General features: G+C 39.7%; 1 protein-coding gene across 1 annotated transcript in view; it reads left to right on the plus strand.

Annotated features, from left to right (window-relative positions):
- ubl3a (ubiquitin-like 3a) overlaps positions 1 to 14,111 on the plus strand; it is a 38,795-nt gene extending 24,684 nt beyond the window's left edge. The window contains exons 2-5 of the mRNA XM_073479103.1: positions 4,516 to 4,624; positions 7,783 to 7,869; positions 9,833 to 9,910; positions 12,241 to 14,111. Coding sequence (XP_073335204.1) covers positions 4,516 to 4,624; positions 7,783 to 7,869; positions 9,833 to 9,910; positions 12,241 to 12,293 — 327 coding nt within the window. The 3' untranslated portion in view covers positions 12,294 to 14,111. The remainder of the gene's footprint in view (positions 1 to 4,515; positions 4,625 to 7,782; positions 7,870 to 9,832; positions 9,911 to 12,240) is intronic.
- The last annotated feature ends 318 nt before the right edge of the window (positions 14,112 to 14,429 follow it).

Here is a 14,429-nt window from a genome sequence, read left to right on the forward strand (position 1 = left end):
TGAGAGTTGCACTTGCACAGTACAGACCACTCACAGCGGCTACTTTTTCAGTATCTTTTTCTTAAGTCCCTCTCTCAAACTCGGTGCCAACTGAATGATGATGAGAAGGATGGAAAATTATTAACCCAGCGGCCTTAGCTTCCACACACATTATAGTATCACGCCAGAAAAGGGGCTTAAATGAGCATATCCTCCCGGGTGTTTAGATTTTATCACAGCTGATCGGAGCTGGAGCTGATAGATACCTGTGACTGCTGCAGAGTCATTTGATGCAGGAGTGAATGCCGATTATTCACATTACCATTTAAGATAAAAGCCAGATGTTAGCAGGTGTTAGCGGGTTTTTTATCTGTGTGTATGTGTCTTAGGACAGCTTCAGTGTTACTGGACATTGATTCTGCGTGTCCCTGAATTCTACTGGAGGAGATTTAACATGAATTTGTTTATGTTCAGCTGCATCATCAAATTACTTTGATATTCAGAATGATCTGGCCTAAAACCTCAGTGACAACACACATCTTTACAAGACATCATGCCTCATATTCTACTGTAAAAACAGTGGTGGAAGATTTACTGTATAGATGTATTTTCTTTTAAAATACATTCCCCAGGTTTGTGTTTTGATGATGCTGGTGACTACGTAGGCCACAGAATATGATTTTGCAGCTTCTGTATCCATTATCTATCTTTATTAAGTAGAGAGAGAGAGCAAGAGAGAGAGCAAAGGTGGATGGAAAGGGGGAGAGAGGTAAATAAAGAGGCTGATGATAAGAAGAGAAAAGCTGAGTTTACCTTGTTTAATTGAAGCTAGCTTGGTACCTCTTGTTATTCTGGCCTTGTACATTCCTCCACTGTACATTGTGCAGAGCGAGAGATTGACAGAGTGGGGGAGAGAGACAGAAACAGACAGGAGGAGAGGGGAGGGAGGGGATGCAGAGACTGCTGCAAGGAGAGGAAGACAATATGATGTGACATGGTGGGAAATGGGTAGGGGGAGGTGGGAGAGGAAGGAGGGAGTAAAGCTATCTTGTAGGAGTTATCAGGTTAAGCCACCCACCAGTGGCTGTCACCATGGTGACACCATGGTAACGACCAGGTGTTCAACCAGGAAGGAGCACGACCTTGCTTATGTAAAGGCACTTCCTCTGTGTGCTGCTTCCTCATTATTTCAGTCTTGTTCAGAGTCATTCTCAGGGATTATTTGTCCTAAGGGTGTATGTATGTAAAAAGGAAACAACCAGCAGACGTAATACTGAGTTTCTCATTCAGTCAGCCACCATATCCCTGCTTTATGATCTGTATCTCATCCGGATAGTTTAAACTGCAGCTTGTGAATTGCAGCAGTTTATTGTTGCTGGTGTTTATCATTTATTTCAGTTTTTATAAGAAGTGCACACATATGTAGGAGTAGTCCTGTGACTCTTTGCCTGGCATACAGAATAGTATAGAAACTCATGGTTCAGATCATGGTTTTCAGTCACGGATTGGGTCTTTTTTTTGGATCAGCGAAAAATAGAAAAGGGACATTAATATAACTGGTTCTAAATGGAAACCACAATAAAGATGCCCAATGTTTAATTAAAATAATCAAATCAATTGTTAATTTAATGTGGACGAACAACCCCACCCATTGACCAATGGTGTCATATCCTGTCTTACCAACTACCTTATTCAATTTTCACATAGTGTATTTCTGACTTGTGTCAATGACGTTAAGACACTTTATTTTGCTGTTTTGGTGGTCTGTGCAATGTGACGTTACTGTAAACTAATTACATCGTTGTGGTGAAGCAGAACTGCTGTCACTCTTTTGATACTTCTACTACGAGCCAAGAAAAGTAAAAAAGAAGTTAGTTTTAGCCCCACTTCCTGTTACTTTATGCTGTTTACAAGGTTCATTATAAGATCATAGGTCGACTCAATTTATGTGAAATATTAAGTAAAAATACCCTCTGCTGGTCTTTCAAATGGACAGACTGTTAAACCAAACTCCATTTTAAAAGCAGGCGTTTGAAATTTTGGAATCAGTTCTGCTCAATTCAAATCACAATATGTGTCCCCAAAGGGCAATTGCAGAGGCATGTAGAGTAGCACATATAATGCACAACAGGGAAAATTTTAAACACGTAAAAATAGAAACACACATACAGTACAGTGTGGCAAAAAAGAGTTCATAAAACATTACTGTGCTAATGTGATACTAATAATAGTATAAGTAGTAAAAGAGTGTTAATCCGCGGTTCACATCTGTGCTGAACTGTGGGGAGGGATTCACACGGATCAGGGGTCAACTATGTCCATTACACAGCTAATACAGAGTGCATTTAAGGCCTGGAGTATTCTGCATGTACATAACAAAATCAGTCCATCTGAGTCGAATAAGTCCATCTGATCTCTTAGAAGCAGCTTTACTTGTATATATATATGAACTGCATGTTTATGGGGTCAGTGATAGGGTCAATGTATGTGCATGTGTGGTTTTTGATATATGTATGTGGGTGTGTATGCCTCTGCATGACTTCCATTCTTAAAACTATAAGCTGATTTGGTAACGTGCTTACAGAGATATCTGTTTCAATCCGCTGGTGTTAGCTCGGTTACATCACTGCAGCCGGCTCTGTGTTTGAGTATGTGTGTATACTTACACTCTTGAGTGTGTGTGTCGGTCAGCAGAGTGGGTCCAGTTGGGGGGTGCAGAGGGCCAGCAGACGCTGGGCACATGGAAACACACTGGGAACAATGACACACACGTGCTTGTGCCATGCACACACTGCGGGCGAAACTCGCATGCACTGTGAGCAAAAGCAAACACACACACCACAGACCTTTGCTCTGGCTCTTAAAGGCAAACTGTACCATCGCTTAACACACATCATCTGATAAAACTCCGATCTGCATCCCAATGCCAGGCAATTGATGTGCAAATTAAGGCCACTCCTCTTTTGTGTCACGCAATCAAATGTAAACAATGAACTTGTTTTACTGTCATTATCTGTGTGAAATGACAGTGCCAGCCTGGACTAAGAGGGTAGCACAGTAATTAAACGTGAGGACATGTTACCATTGTTAGGGCGATTTTTAGGGCGAAGTGACAGAAATGGTTTAGGCAGAGTCAGATGGCGTTGATACTCTTGCAGTGTGTGGCATTTGACCTTTGATTAGGTCTTTGTTTATCGTCCATTCACAGTAGTTTAAACATATTTGATTTGTACAGCAGGGGTCAGGACCCTTGACAGCGTGTAGTGGGTGGAATGATAATAAATTGACTGTCAGAAAACAGCAAGGAATCACTAAAATAGTGCAGTGTGCTGTGAGTGAGATTATTACAGTTCATCAGGTTTCAGTACACAGCTAAAGCTAAGCTGAAGTCCACTGACCTTGAGCGCTCACTGAAGATTTTCCAAAGTTTTTTGTAAAAAAAAAAAATGCAGCCAGTTTCTGATGGTTGATAATTTCTTGTTTGGTACAGGATTATGCAAGAATGTTTGTCTCATTTGTCTGTTGCCACCTTAAAAATCTTGTTAAAGTACCAATAGTACCACCTACCTACAGTATTGTCACAATATTGAAATTGAGGTGTTTGGACAAAAATATTGTGATGTTTCTGGTCTGGCTCATAAACTGCTCAGTTTATGGCAGCTTATGAGCTGTGGCTTTGCAGGTAAACATACTGATCTCTTAGGCCCTTCTCCCTGTCTTCTGCTGGTCCTCTCGGGGTCACTTATCCTCCGGAGCCACCCTCAGCAACTGCAGCGTCTCTGGGCTGGTTGGGGAGAGTCAAATGGTGGAGCAGCGGCAGGGCAGCCCACTTCAACTGGCTCATAATCCGCCTCATTAGCTCGGCTGCTCTAAAAGTACAAAGTTTTTTGTATTACATTCATAAACAAATAGCGAAATAACAAATTATTTTTTCATTTTCTGATTTTGGATTCTCAATTGAATATCAAATGAACGAATGATACACGGACCATTGCAGCTCTACAAATTCACTTATAGCCCACTTCTGTTCAGGAAATTAACATTAAAAATGCAAAACAAGACATTTGTATAGTGCCTCTTATTTGCAGCTAAATACAAAACTTTTATTTTAATCTCATGGATAATATCATATAACAAAGTATATGTTCAGACAATTATACATGGAGTTTCAGACAAAGGAACAAAGCCAAGCAAAACATCTGGCTTGTGATGGCAAAGATGAGAAGGTGACAAATTGCCAGTAAGTGACAGAATGTGGAACCAACAAAGAAACAGTTAGAGAAATGAGACAAAAGTGAGGAGGAAGTTGGAAGACAGATGGGAGTTAATCCTGCGGAAGAACACTCCTCAGGGTCGTCATATCCTTCTCCTGTTTCCTATTAAAATGACATTAACTCGAACCTTTGTGCTTCCTGATTTGACTGTGTTTAATGCGACACGTGGGACAGTTGCTTGTGTTACGTTCCATTTGATGTGTCCAACAGTGTTTCTCATACACTGTCCTAATGTACCTGTGTTGTTTTTTCTGTGTTGCAGATAAACCTGCGGCTTATTTTAGTCAGCGGGAAGACGAAAGAATTCCTCTTCTCTCCCAACGACTCGGCAGCAGACATCGCCAAACATGTGTATGACAACTGGCCGATGGGTGAGTAGCTCGAGTTAGATACCTCAGTGATTGTAAATGGCAATGCCAGTCAATTAAGAAGACTCCTCTCACTATTATTTCTTAATTTTGATAACTCACTGCAAGGGGTTGCAGTGATGAAACTACAGTATCACCCAACTCTGAGCTCTATGGAACTTTTTAGCCTATTTTATCTGATTGTTTTTGGCGTCCAGTTAGAGCTCGGTTTGAAGCTGCCTCCGTAGCCTTTTTCTGCTTCAAAGTGGCCAGAGGTGGAAGAAGGATTGAGATCTTTTACTTAACTAAAAGGAGCAGTACAACAATATTAAAATACTCCCATTATAAGTAAAAGTCCTACATATAAAATCTTACTCAAGTCAAAGTATTTTAACATTATTGGCAGCAAAATGTACTTGAAAAATTTGAAGTAAAACTACTCATTATGCAGAATGGTTCTGTTCTGATTGTTATTATATACACTCTTGAGATATTATTATTAACATTGGTCTCTTGGTGTAACTTTATATACCGGTGGTTATTTGAAAATTTCAATTTCATTGAAATGGGAATACTCAAGTTAAATATAGGTAGATATACTACATACAGTCCACCACTGATAGTGGCCAAAAAATGATGACTGCAGCTTCATTGTGACTCAACTGAGTTTGAGGTCACAATTCCAGAGTCTATGCGGTTGCATAGTCAGCTAACAGTTTGTTGAACATTGGGGATGTTGATTACTTAATAATTAATTTCTTGGTATCATTATGTTGCAATGCTCAGTTAAACATTTGAGTTACACAACTAACATAAAAAACATTAAGTAAAATGGGTACAAATAAAAATGAATCATGATCATGCTTTGACAGATTTCAGTAAGTTTCGACTTACCATTTCCTTAGATGTGTTAATCTGAAATGAATCAGAATCAGAAACAGGTTTATTGCCAAGTACGGTAGGCGTTCACATGCAAGTAGTTTGCCATGACGTTGTGGTGCATAATAGAGACAGGGGAACATATACAGTCAAAACATTCAGTAAGTTAGTAGAAACAAAAATAAGATTTGCATCAATGTCACATCAAGTTAGATGTGGACATTTTCAAGTCTGGAAGAAAGATGCTTTTACATGATAGAAGAGGTGAGTTGGTGCTCAGCTGTAGTTGAACATCTACTCTTTATCTCCTTGTCAATAGACAGACAGACAGACAGACACTATTTATCTCGAGGGAAATTTAGACATTCAGTAGCAGCATACAGCTTACAACAACAAACATGACATGAAATGTCTGTCACATCTAACATGTAACACTCCCCCCACCCCCTGTCAAGTTAAAACCGTAAAAAACTTGGAAAAACTGAAAAATAGACCCGCCAGAAAATATTAAATTAGTTTAAACCTTTGCAAAGAAAGAAAGAAATACTGTAAGTTCCAACAAAACAGCAGGTTGTGCAAAATGAAACAGGTTGAAACAATTGAAAAATGAGTAGAGCAAAACTTCTTTTCTCATTTTCATGGACTACTTTTTGCCAACAGGTTATTTAATATATACATTTCTCAAGAAAAGCACTTGAGATATACTGTACAGTAGCTGTGGTGATGATGTCTGCTGTATTCAGATGTACCTAAAGCAGAAAACTGACACCTGGCTGCCTTACTGAAACCTTGTTTATATTTCAGCACATGTCTATTATATATGAAGAGTTGTATGATTAAAATGTAATTTCGGGTGAGGGGTCCTGGCGCTAATATGACTAGCACATCTGCTTCTCATTAACTGCTAAATGTAAACATTCACCAGATTTTCGTATGAGGGGTTGGGTTATTCTTACTTGCACTTTTGCTATTTTTCCCACATTCTGCATATGGATAGCATAGACCCGTATGGTCATATTTTGTAATAAGTCACATTATTGCATAAGCACAGCTGTGGTGAGTTTGCACGAGAAGTAATGGCTAATAATTTAGCTGCTAATGCTCATGGAAAGCAGACTATCTTACTTATCTTGTATTTTCGTAACAAAGATGTAGACAGCTGAGGAGTGAGATCACACTCAAACACACAGATAATTACACACATCTTTGGTGTGAGGGAATCAGGGTGCAGTCCTCCTTTTCAGTTTGATTATCATTGCATACAGGAATGTGGGATCGCAGTACAGCCACCTCCTCTGTGTAACACACCCACTCCCTAACTGCTGCTACACCAGTGTTACAATTCATTTGATACTGCCGACCTCACACCACCTTCAAATCTGAACAGACTGTAGCCTTTTCCCATGGTTGCCGGGAATGTAGTCCAGTTTAGGGGAATCCCGCAGTGCATCAAAATCTATAAATTATCCTGATGGATTTAGATTCTCCGTGACAAGAGGAGCTTTTTCTTCCAAGCCTCTCAGTTTTGGAAGCACCCTGTGTTCTTCCTAGACAACAGATCTGAACCCTGCGAGACCCTGAGCCGGCACTCAGTCAGCACCAACACCCTCCGCTTAGCTGGAGACAAACATCTGGTGGCCAGACTCTGCTGCTGTGCAACTCGCCCCGCTGTTTTCTCTCTTTATTTAATGCCTTCACTTTTTGTTTTCGGCTCTTCCCAAGCCACACCTAGTGTTCTTTTGCTCCGGGTCGTTCTCACATTCTGTAGTGCATCCCGCAAAGCCCACATAATATACATTCTGCATATAATGATCTAAAATAAAGGCCCTGAATGTCTTAAAATACCTCCAGTGTGGTTGTTGGTGGTCCTTTTATTCCCCCCATTGCATGACTGATTTCTTTTCACTGCACTGTATACAGTAAATTATATAGCAGTACTTTAAAATGCTTTTCATCATATTTGCTCTGCTGTACTTAAACAATCAAATTCATTGTGTCCTAAATATCTTGGGAACCCTTATTAGCAGTGTTCAGTCAGAAACTGACTTTGTTGTCTGGGTTTTTAAGCAATACAAAGGTTGTGAAATGTTGCTATTCAACCTGCATGTTCTCAAAATAGATTATACAGTAAAAGATGATTGTGATGTTTTGTGGGAAAAAGATCAAATAATGTTGAAATCATTTTGGAGAACAATGAGGAAGAATAATAAGAGATAAGCAGGGAAACGAAAATAAATAACACTTCTGTCGACATGTTTATTATTCTCTTAAATCTCTTTCCGTCTGCCCCTTTTTTCTTTCAGACTGGGAGGAAGAGCAGGTCAGCAGTCCTAACATCCTGAGGCTGATCTACCAGGGCCGCTTTCTGCACGGCAACGTAACACTAGGAGGTGAGAAAACACAGAAAAGTGCACCTCCCCGCTCATAGACATGCACGCAAAGTCACAGCAGTGTGTTGCTGGAAAGTTCTTTGCTGTTCTCATCCCCTTTTCCTGAGCCGCAGAACAGAGGTACCTCAGTGCTCCGGACAAGCCTGCTTTGACGAGAGAGAGGGAGGAGAGAGGAAATGCAGAAAAAGAGGGGAAAGGGACTGGTCAGGAAAGGGGCAAGACTGGCGTTAGAGTAGACCTCAAGCAGCACAATGAAGAGGCAGAAAGGGGGGTGGTGGTGGTGAACGAGTGAAGAGAGAAAGAGGATGTCTTCTTTTGACACAGCCCTCTTCGCTTCTCCCTGGCTTTTAGGCTTTTTGGTCTACTTAACCCAATTTTTATTTGACCGCCGTTTTGTGTTGTTAATGGGGTTATGGCCGTCTCTAACCCTTTTACACTCATCCCATTACTGCCATCTATCTGATAATTCCCTTATCGTTGGTTTAACATGTTTGCACGCTGACACAGAATCCTCTTAAAGTCGAGCCAAAACTCCCAGCGGTTTTTGAAATGCAAACAGACGCACACGTGTTTCGGGGAGTGACAGACATACAAGTATTACAGCCGAGATATTGACTACAATTCAGCATGGGATTGTTATGGTGGTTTTAAAATCCAGCCGCTTTTAAGTAGGTTTCCGTCATCAAACATCACAGTCGGACTAATGCTACTTGTTATATTACAAAGCAGACAGTCGTGAGAATAGAATTTATTTCGCATATCTTCCAGCACCCATTGATTTCCATTCATTTCGGTGTAAACATCACAGTGAACATAATGCTCAGATATTTTTGCGTCGCCTGCCTGAGCACAAAATCAAAGTGGGCGACGTTAGGAGTTGAAAGAACAGAAAAAGGAAATACCAAGTTTCTTGAATGCTAAACTAAATAACAGAAAATAATGACTTGGTTTTAATTGTGGAGCAAAATCCAACCCGTATTGAGGTTACTTAATAGCTAAAATGTAATCAGTTTATGGGATGTCTCAAATTACTTGAGTTTAAATACATTTTCTCATACCAGCATTTTTGTGCCCATCTATGACTGTTGGTTAATGACGGTTAAATTCATAACCGATTAAACGATGAATCATTAATCACTAACATCGTAACGGTAGGATGTGGCAATATGGTTTAAATCAGTATTACAATATTGACAGGAATATTTTCTGTGTATCACAACAAATACAGGAAATATCAATGATGATCAAAGCAACTGATGTGTTTCAATTTTGTTTAATACATGAGATCAAACTCTTCTTGCGTGTAATATATGATCATATAATCACAATAAGTTTCAGTTAGTAGTTGGTAAAAGTTAATACTGATATATCTCACATTTAAAAGCTTTGAGTAAAGGAAAGGCAATGTTATTTATATAGCAGTATTCAGACACAAGGCGATCTAAAGAGCTTCACAGAGACATAGAAATACATTAAAATGAAGACATGAAGAAAATGTTAAAATCGCATTGAAAAGACAATAGAGTTTGTGGGCTGTTTTATTAGTGAACTGAGCAGTTCACACATTTTTCATGCAGTGGGAGATTGCTCGAGCTACTCTGGGGTAAAAAAAACGTGACTTTTAGAAACAGCCATTGACCTGGTGTGAAATAACTGACTCGGGTTTATATAAAGGTTTATATTCTTGGCCACTTCAAGCCCTTTCTTTACCCGCAAGAGATTATAACTGCAAAAAAGGTGTATATATATTTCTATTTTGACTCCTTCAGCAATAGTTACATCATTTATGAAGCAGCTTAACTGTAGTTTGTAGCTTCTCTCCCTTGTAACTTCGATGTACTGTAGCTCAGCTCTTTCCATTGTCACTCTTCAAGTTGAAGATGATACAGATGGTCACTGTCTTTTTAAATGCAGTGACTAACCTTTACATCTTCTCTGTTTGTCTGCCTCTCTCTCTCACCAGCTCTCAAACTGCCCTTGGGGAAGACCACAGTGATGCATTTAGTTGCCAGAGAGACTTTGCCTGAGCCAAATTCCCAAGGTAACCAGCTCCCCGGCTCCCTTCTTTCCTTTCAGTCGGCCTTTCACAAGCTGAACAACTTTAAACGTTCTGCCCCCAGCCATTATTTATCTCTACACATGGCTTCTGTTTAAGGAACAGCCACTGGTGCAAATAATTGGCTCCCTTAAGTGTATCCCCAAGATACAGCACATTGTGTAGAATATACCCCAAATATAAATCATATTAGGTGACAGGTCTTCTTTTTGTGACTGTGTAGTAGACAGTGATTGTATGTTGAAACAAGTGCTGATTAGACCTAATAACTTTTCAGTGGTTGCACAAAGCACTCTAGTTATTGACTGTTTTCCGTTCGCTCTGCACTCTGGGCAAAATAAGCCAAAGTAAGGTAAGGTGAAATAAATAATCACCTCAGTTTACCCCAGAAGATAATGTGTGCCTTGTGGAATAACATTACAAGGTAAAGTTCAGTTATCAGTGAAGAAATAACAGGAAATATATGTGTATGTTTTTTAGATGGTTAATGTGGTCTGAAAAAACACATTTCTCACTCACAACATTATTAACTCATACGTCATAGAGCCATGAGGAACACGGAGGTGACAGTGTTAGTTGGTGTCACTAACTGTTAAATAGTGTTAATAGAAACACAGCTCTTAATTCTAAAATTTCCTGCACTTTTTAGCATTCATTCTTTTTTTTTAGATGAAACTATCTACTAAGGTAGATTAGTCTGAAAGCGTGGGCGTGTTGCTTCATGTTCCTGGTGACACCATGAAATACAATCCAGGAAGTCCAGTTCCAGTAACAGATCCCCCAGTTTAAGGGCTTATCAGACACCAACATGCTGCACAGTGAAACATTGTGCCTTGACTGATGATGTCAAGTTGCGTTGGTGGCAAAAGTGGAGCAATTTATGTCCCAGACAACCCTGCGTTGTTTTGCTGGAGACCAGTCCACCACATAATTGATGAAACTGACCTCAGATTACATTCAATGGAGTTAGTTTTGTCACAAATTAAATATCTCACCAACTAGATATACTTATCTGTGGCCATGTCTTTGCATTTTCCGACCGTACGATCTTTTTTCATAGTTCTAAGAACAGTTGGAGGACCACCTCTTTATTATGTCCACACTGCAAGAACTGGCGATGATCATAGTTCCTACAGCGGACATTTTTAGCTCCTACTTAAGAGGACGTACTCTGACAGCACAAGAGGAACCTTGAGTTAACACTACATTCTGTTACTGAAACAACCATATAGATGCCTGATTGATTTTCATGCTAACCATATGCAAATACATGTACATCTGTGTATATGTACATATCCAGGATCCCCATAGAAAATACAATTACATCAATGGAACAACCTCATCCAAATACAAATATTACCAAGAAAAATAGGAGTAAGAAAAATAGTTAATATGAGATACAGCAAACAGATAAGTGACCAATTGATTTTCATATACTAAGCATAGGAAAATGCATGTATGTACACATGTAAACCCATTCTATATGGAACCTCCGTAGAAAATTACATTACACATGCATCAATACCATCCTCTGGATTCATAAAAAACAAGATCACGGCAATTTCTCATTTTAGCCTCCGGGATACTCGGTCTGTTAGTGGTGTATCCAATAAAACTCTCTACAGAGGAGTTTCCTCTCCCTATCCCCTCCCCTCAACAATGGCCTGACAGCCTCAATGCCCATGAACCGCAGCCTACAAACGCCATGGCCAGCAGATTAAAGTGTCTGGCTAGCCTTAAAAAATGTAACACAGACAAAAGGACATGGTCTGGGACAATATAAGATTTTCACAGTACGATAACCATCTCAGTATATGGTATGACACGATAATTAGTTATTATCAGTTGCAGTGACCCTTAAAGGAACCAATGCTTTATTATAATTTTACAAACATTAAGTCCTGACAGACATGAAACTAGATATAAAGTTAGTATATTGTTTTAATAACACTAATATGGTAGAATTCAATATCATAGATGAGTAAATAAACATGTTATAATAACTGTCAGCTTTCATCCCACAATATACCTCGAAACCAGTTAACCGCTGTAACCCCAGGACAAACTGAAGTCCTGGCTTTGAGCATATATGTGATGAGGGAAATAAGGAAATATATATCGTGCAGAAGTGACTTTGCAATACCATGCACCGGCTGGCTTATGTAGCTTAAGAGTTCTCAATGAAGGTGCGGGTGCAAACAGAAAAAGAGCCCTTGAATGCACGCAGTTCACACAACTGTTTGTTTGACTGGAGGATCGGTGTTTGTCGTAACGATGATGATGATGATGATGATGTTGTGTGTGTGTGTTCCCAGGTCAGAGGAACAGAGAGAAGACCGGGGAGAGTAACTGCTGTGTCATTCTGTAAATACACACCTCCGCTGCCGGCCCTCCATCCTTCTCATCCGTTCTCGCCCTCGACATCCTGGACCTAATGAGCTTGTCCCCTGTCCTGGAGCTTGTCCACGATGCGGATATGCATTCAGACAAACACACACATACACATACTCATCTCTTTTTTTTCCCCCCACGGTCATAGAAAGACAGCAGGCTCAGGCTGATCCAGGAAACAGAGCTGGGAGCAGGAAATTGATTAACGATAGAGTTGATTCCTTTGTTGTACTTGATTTGTTGTCGTAACTGAAAATTTGAGCAAGGAACTGGATTTGCATGTGTGTTTTTTTTTTTTTTCTTTTTTCTTAATGCACACCTTTTTAAGCCTTCTTCCATATTCATACACACACACACCACCGTACAATAGACGAACACACCTTGTCTATCTATCCTCAGCCGGTCGTCTAAAGTCAGTTTCTAACTGGCTCCTCATTCTAGCTGGTTGTCATAGTGATGCAGTGCCCAAGTTTGTGTGTGTGGCCTTGTTTTCTCATATAGACCGCTGAGAATTTTAACCACTAACAACTCAACAACATACCCCACACACACATGCACACACACCATGACACCCCGTCTACACATCCAACCATATGTGCTTGTGTGATCTCCCTTGGTGCAGCAGACGAAGCTTAGACGTGCCTGATCAGAGAACTCAAACCAGGACACACACACACACACACACACACACACACACACACACACACAGTATACACATACACACACACCTGTGTCCTTTTTACTGCCCTCCTCTGCATGTGCCCTTAAAGGTCACAGGAGAGAAATAATTCCTTCATATTTTGTCTGCAGAGCGCTGTACAGACCGACACACATGCTACTCCTTCAGTTGTCATATTTCAGCCAAACAAAGCCTAACAAACAAACAAATAGACAAACAACCAGCGTTGGTGGTCTTGTTTCGGTTTCTTTGTTTGTCCATGACATTCGTGACTGTGTTTTGACAGTCCGTGCATATTGCCGACCGACCAGTGTTGTGATTAATAAAAAGAACGTCACGTCAGTTTTCGTCCCTCCCTGATGCACCGTCCCTCTCTCCGAGGAAAGGCTCATTTTTAAACAGTGTTGTGAAGGATCTCTCTTGACAATATGCTGTCCAAGCAGGGAAATCAACTCGGAATGAAAATGTTCCTTATTTGTCTTAATTCGCTTCTTACTCTCTCCTTTATTCTCTCTCTCTGCATTAATAAGTCCATTTTGCACAACTGAAGCATGTGCTCCTTCATCAGATTAATAAAAATGTATAAAAAGTTTTATTGTTTTATTTTATATTTTTCCAATGGAAGTAATGTTCCAAACTAAGGTAACGTGTAGAATATATTTAATATGAATCTTATATAGAACATGATGACTCTAGATCTTGTTGATATACAGTATATTGGTGTTTAGTCTATGATTGTGTATACGGTTAGCTTCTAGCCAGTTCACAGTCACTCGCTGACAATGTCTTGTGCTTAACAGCAGCAAAACCTCCCTAATCATGGACAGACTGTATTTTTAATTTCTTTCTTCTGTGCTCTTTTATTATTATTTTTTCATTTGTTTATAATTTAATGTAATCCTTTTTTTTCTTTGTGGTTTTTTTGCTTTAAAGAATCGCTTTGTAACAGCACTAGGTCTTAAAAAAAAAATATATTGTTTATAATGATCAGGGTTCAAATCTGTACAGAGATAAACGTTTTCAAACCAATTGTAAATAGCACTAATGCTCCCTCTCCCCCCTCCGAACTTCAAAATGGAATACATCTGTAATCTAAATAAAGGTTATTGAAGTGCACTGCCTTCTGTCATGCCTTATTGCACAGAAATCCTGACTACATGGTTCAGCTGAGAGCTTTGTGAGAGTATTTCTGCAGAAATTCAAAGTCTGTTGGGAAACTGTCAGCAGGTTGGGTTAAACAAGAAAGGATTAGGGCCGAGTTTGACTTTATACTCGTAAAAAATGTGAGTTTGGGTTTGAGTTGTTGAAGAATAACGCAGCGCCACATTTCATTTGAAGATCTTAGAGACGTTTTATTTTAAAGATGTAATATGTAAGAATTGTCAAAAACATCTTGACTTTTGCTGTCTGTGTCATTGAGCTGTGTACTTGCAT

Source organism: Pagrus major, chromosome 13, assembly GCF_040436345.1.
Source record: "Pagrus major chromosome 13, Pma_NU_1.0".
NCBI classification, from domain to species: Eukaryota; Metazoa; Chordata; class Actinopteri; order Spariformes; family Sparidae; genus Pagrus; species Pagrus major.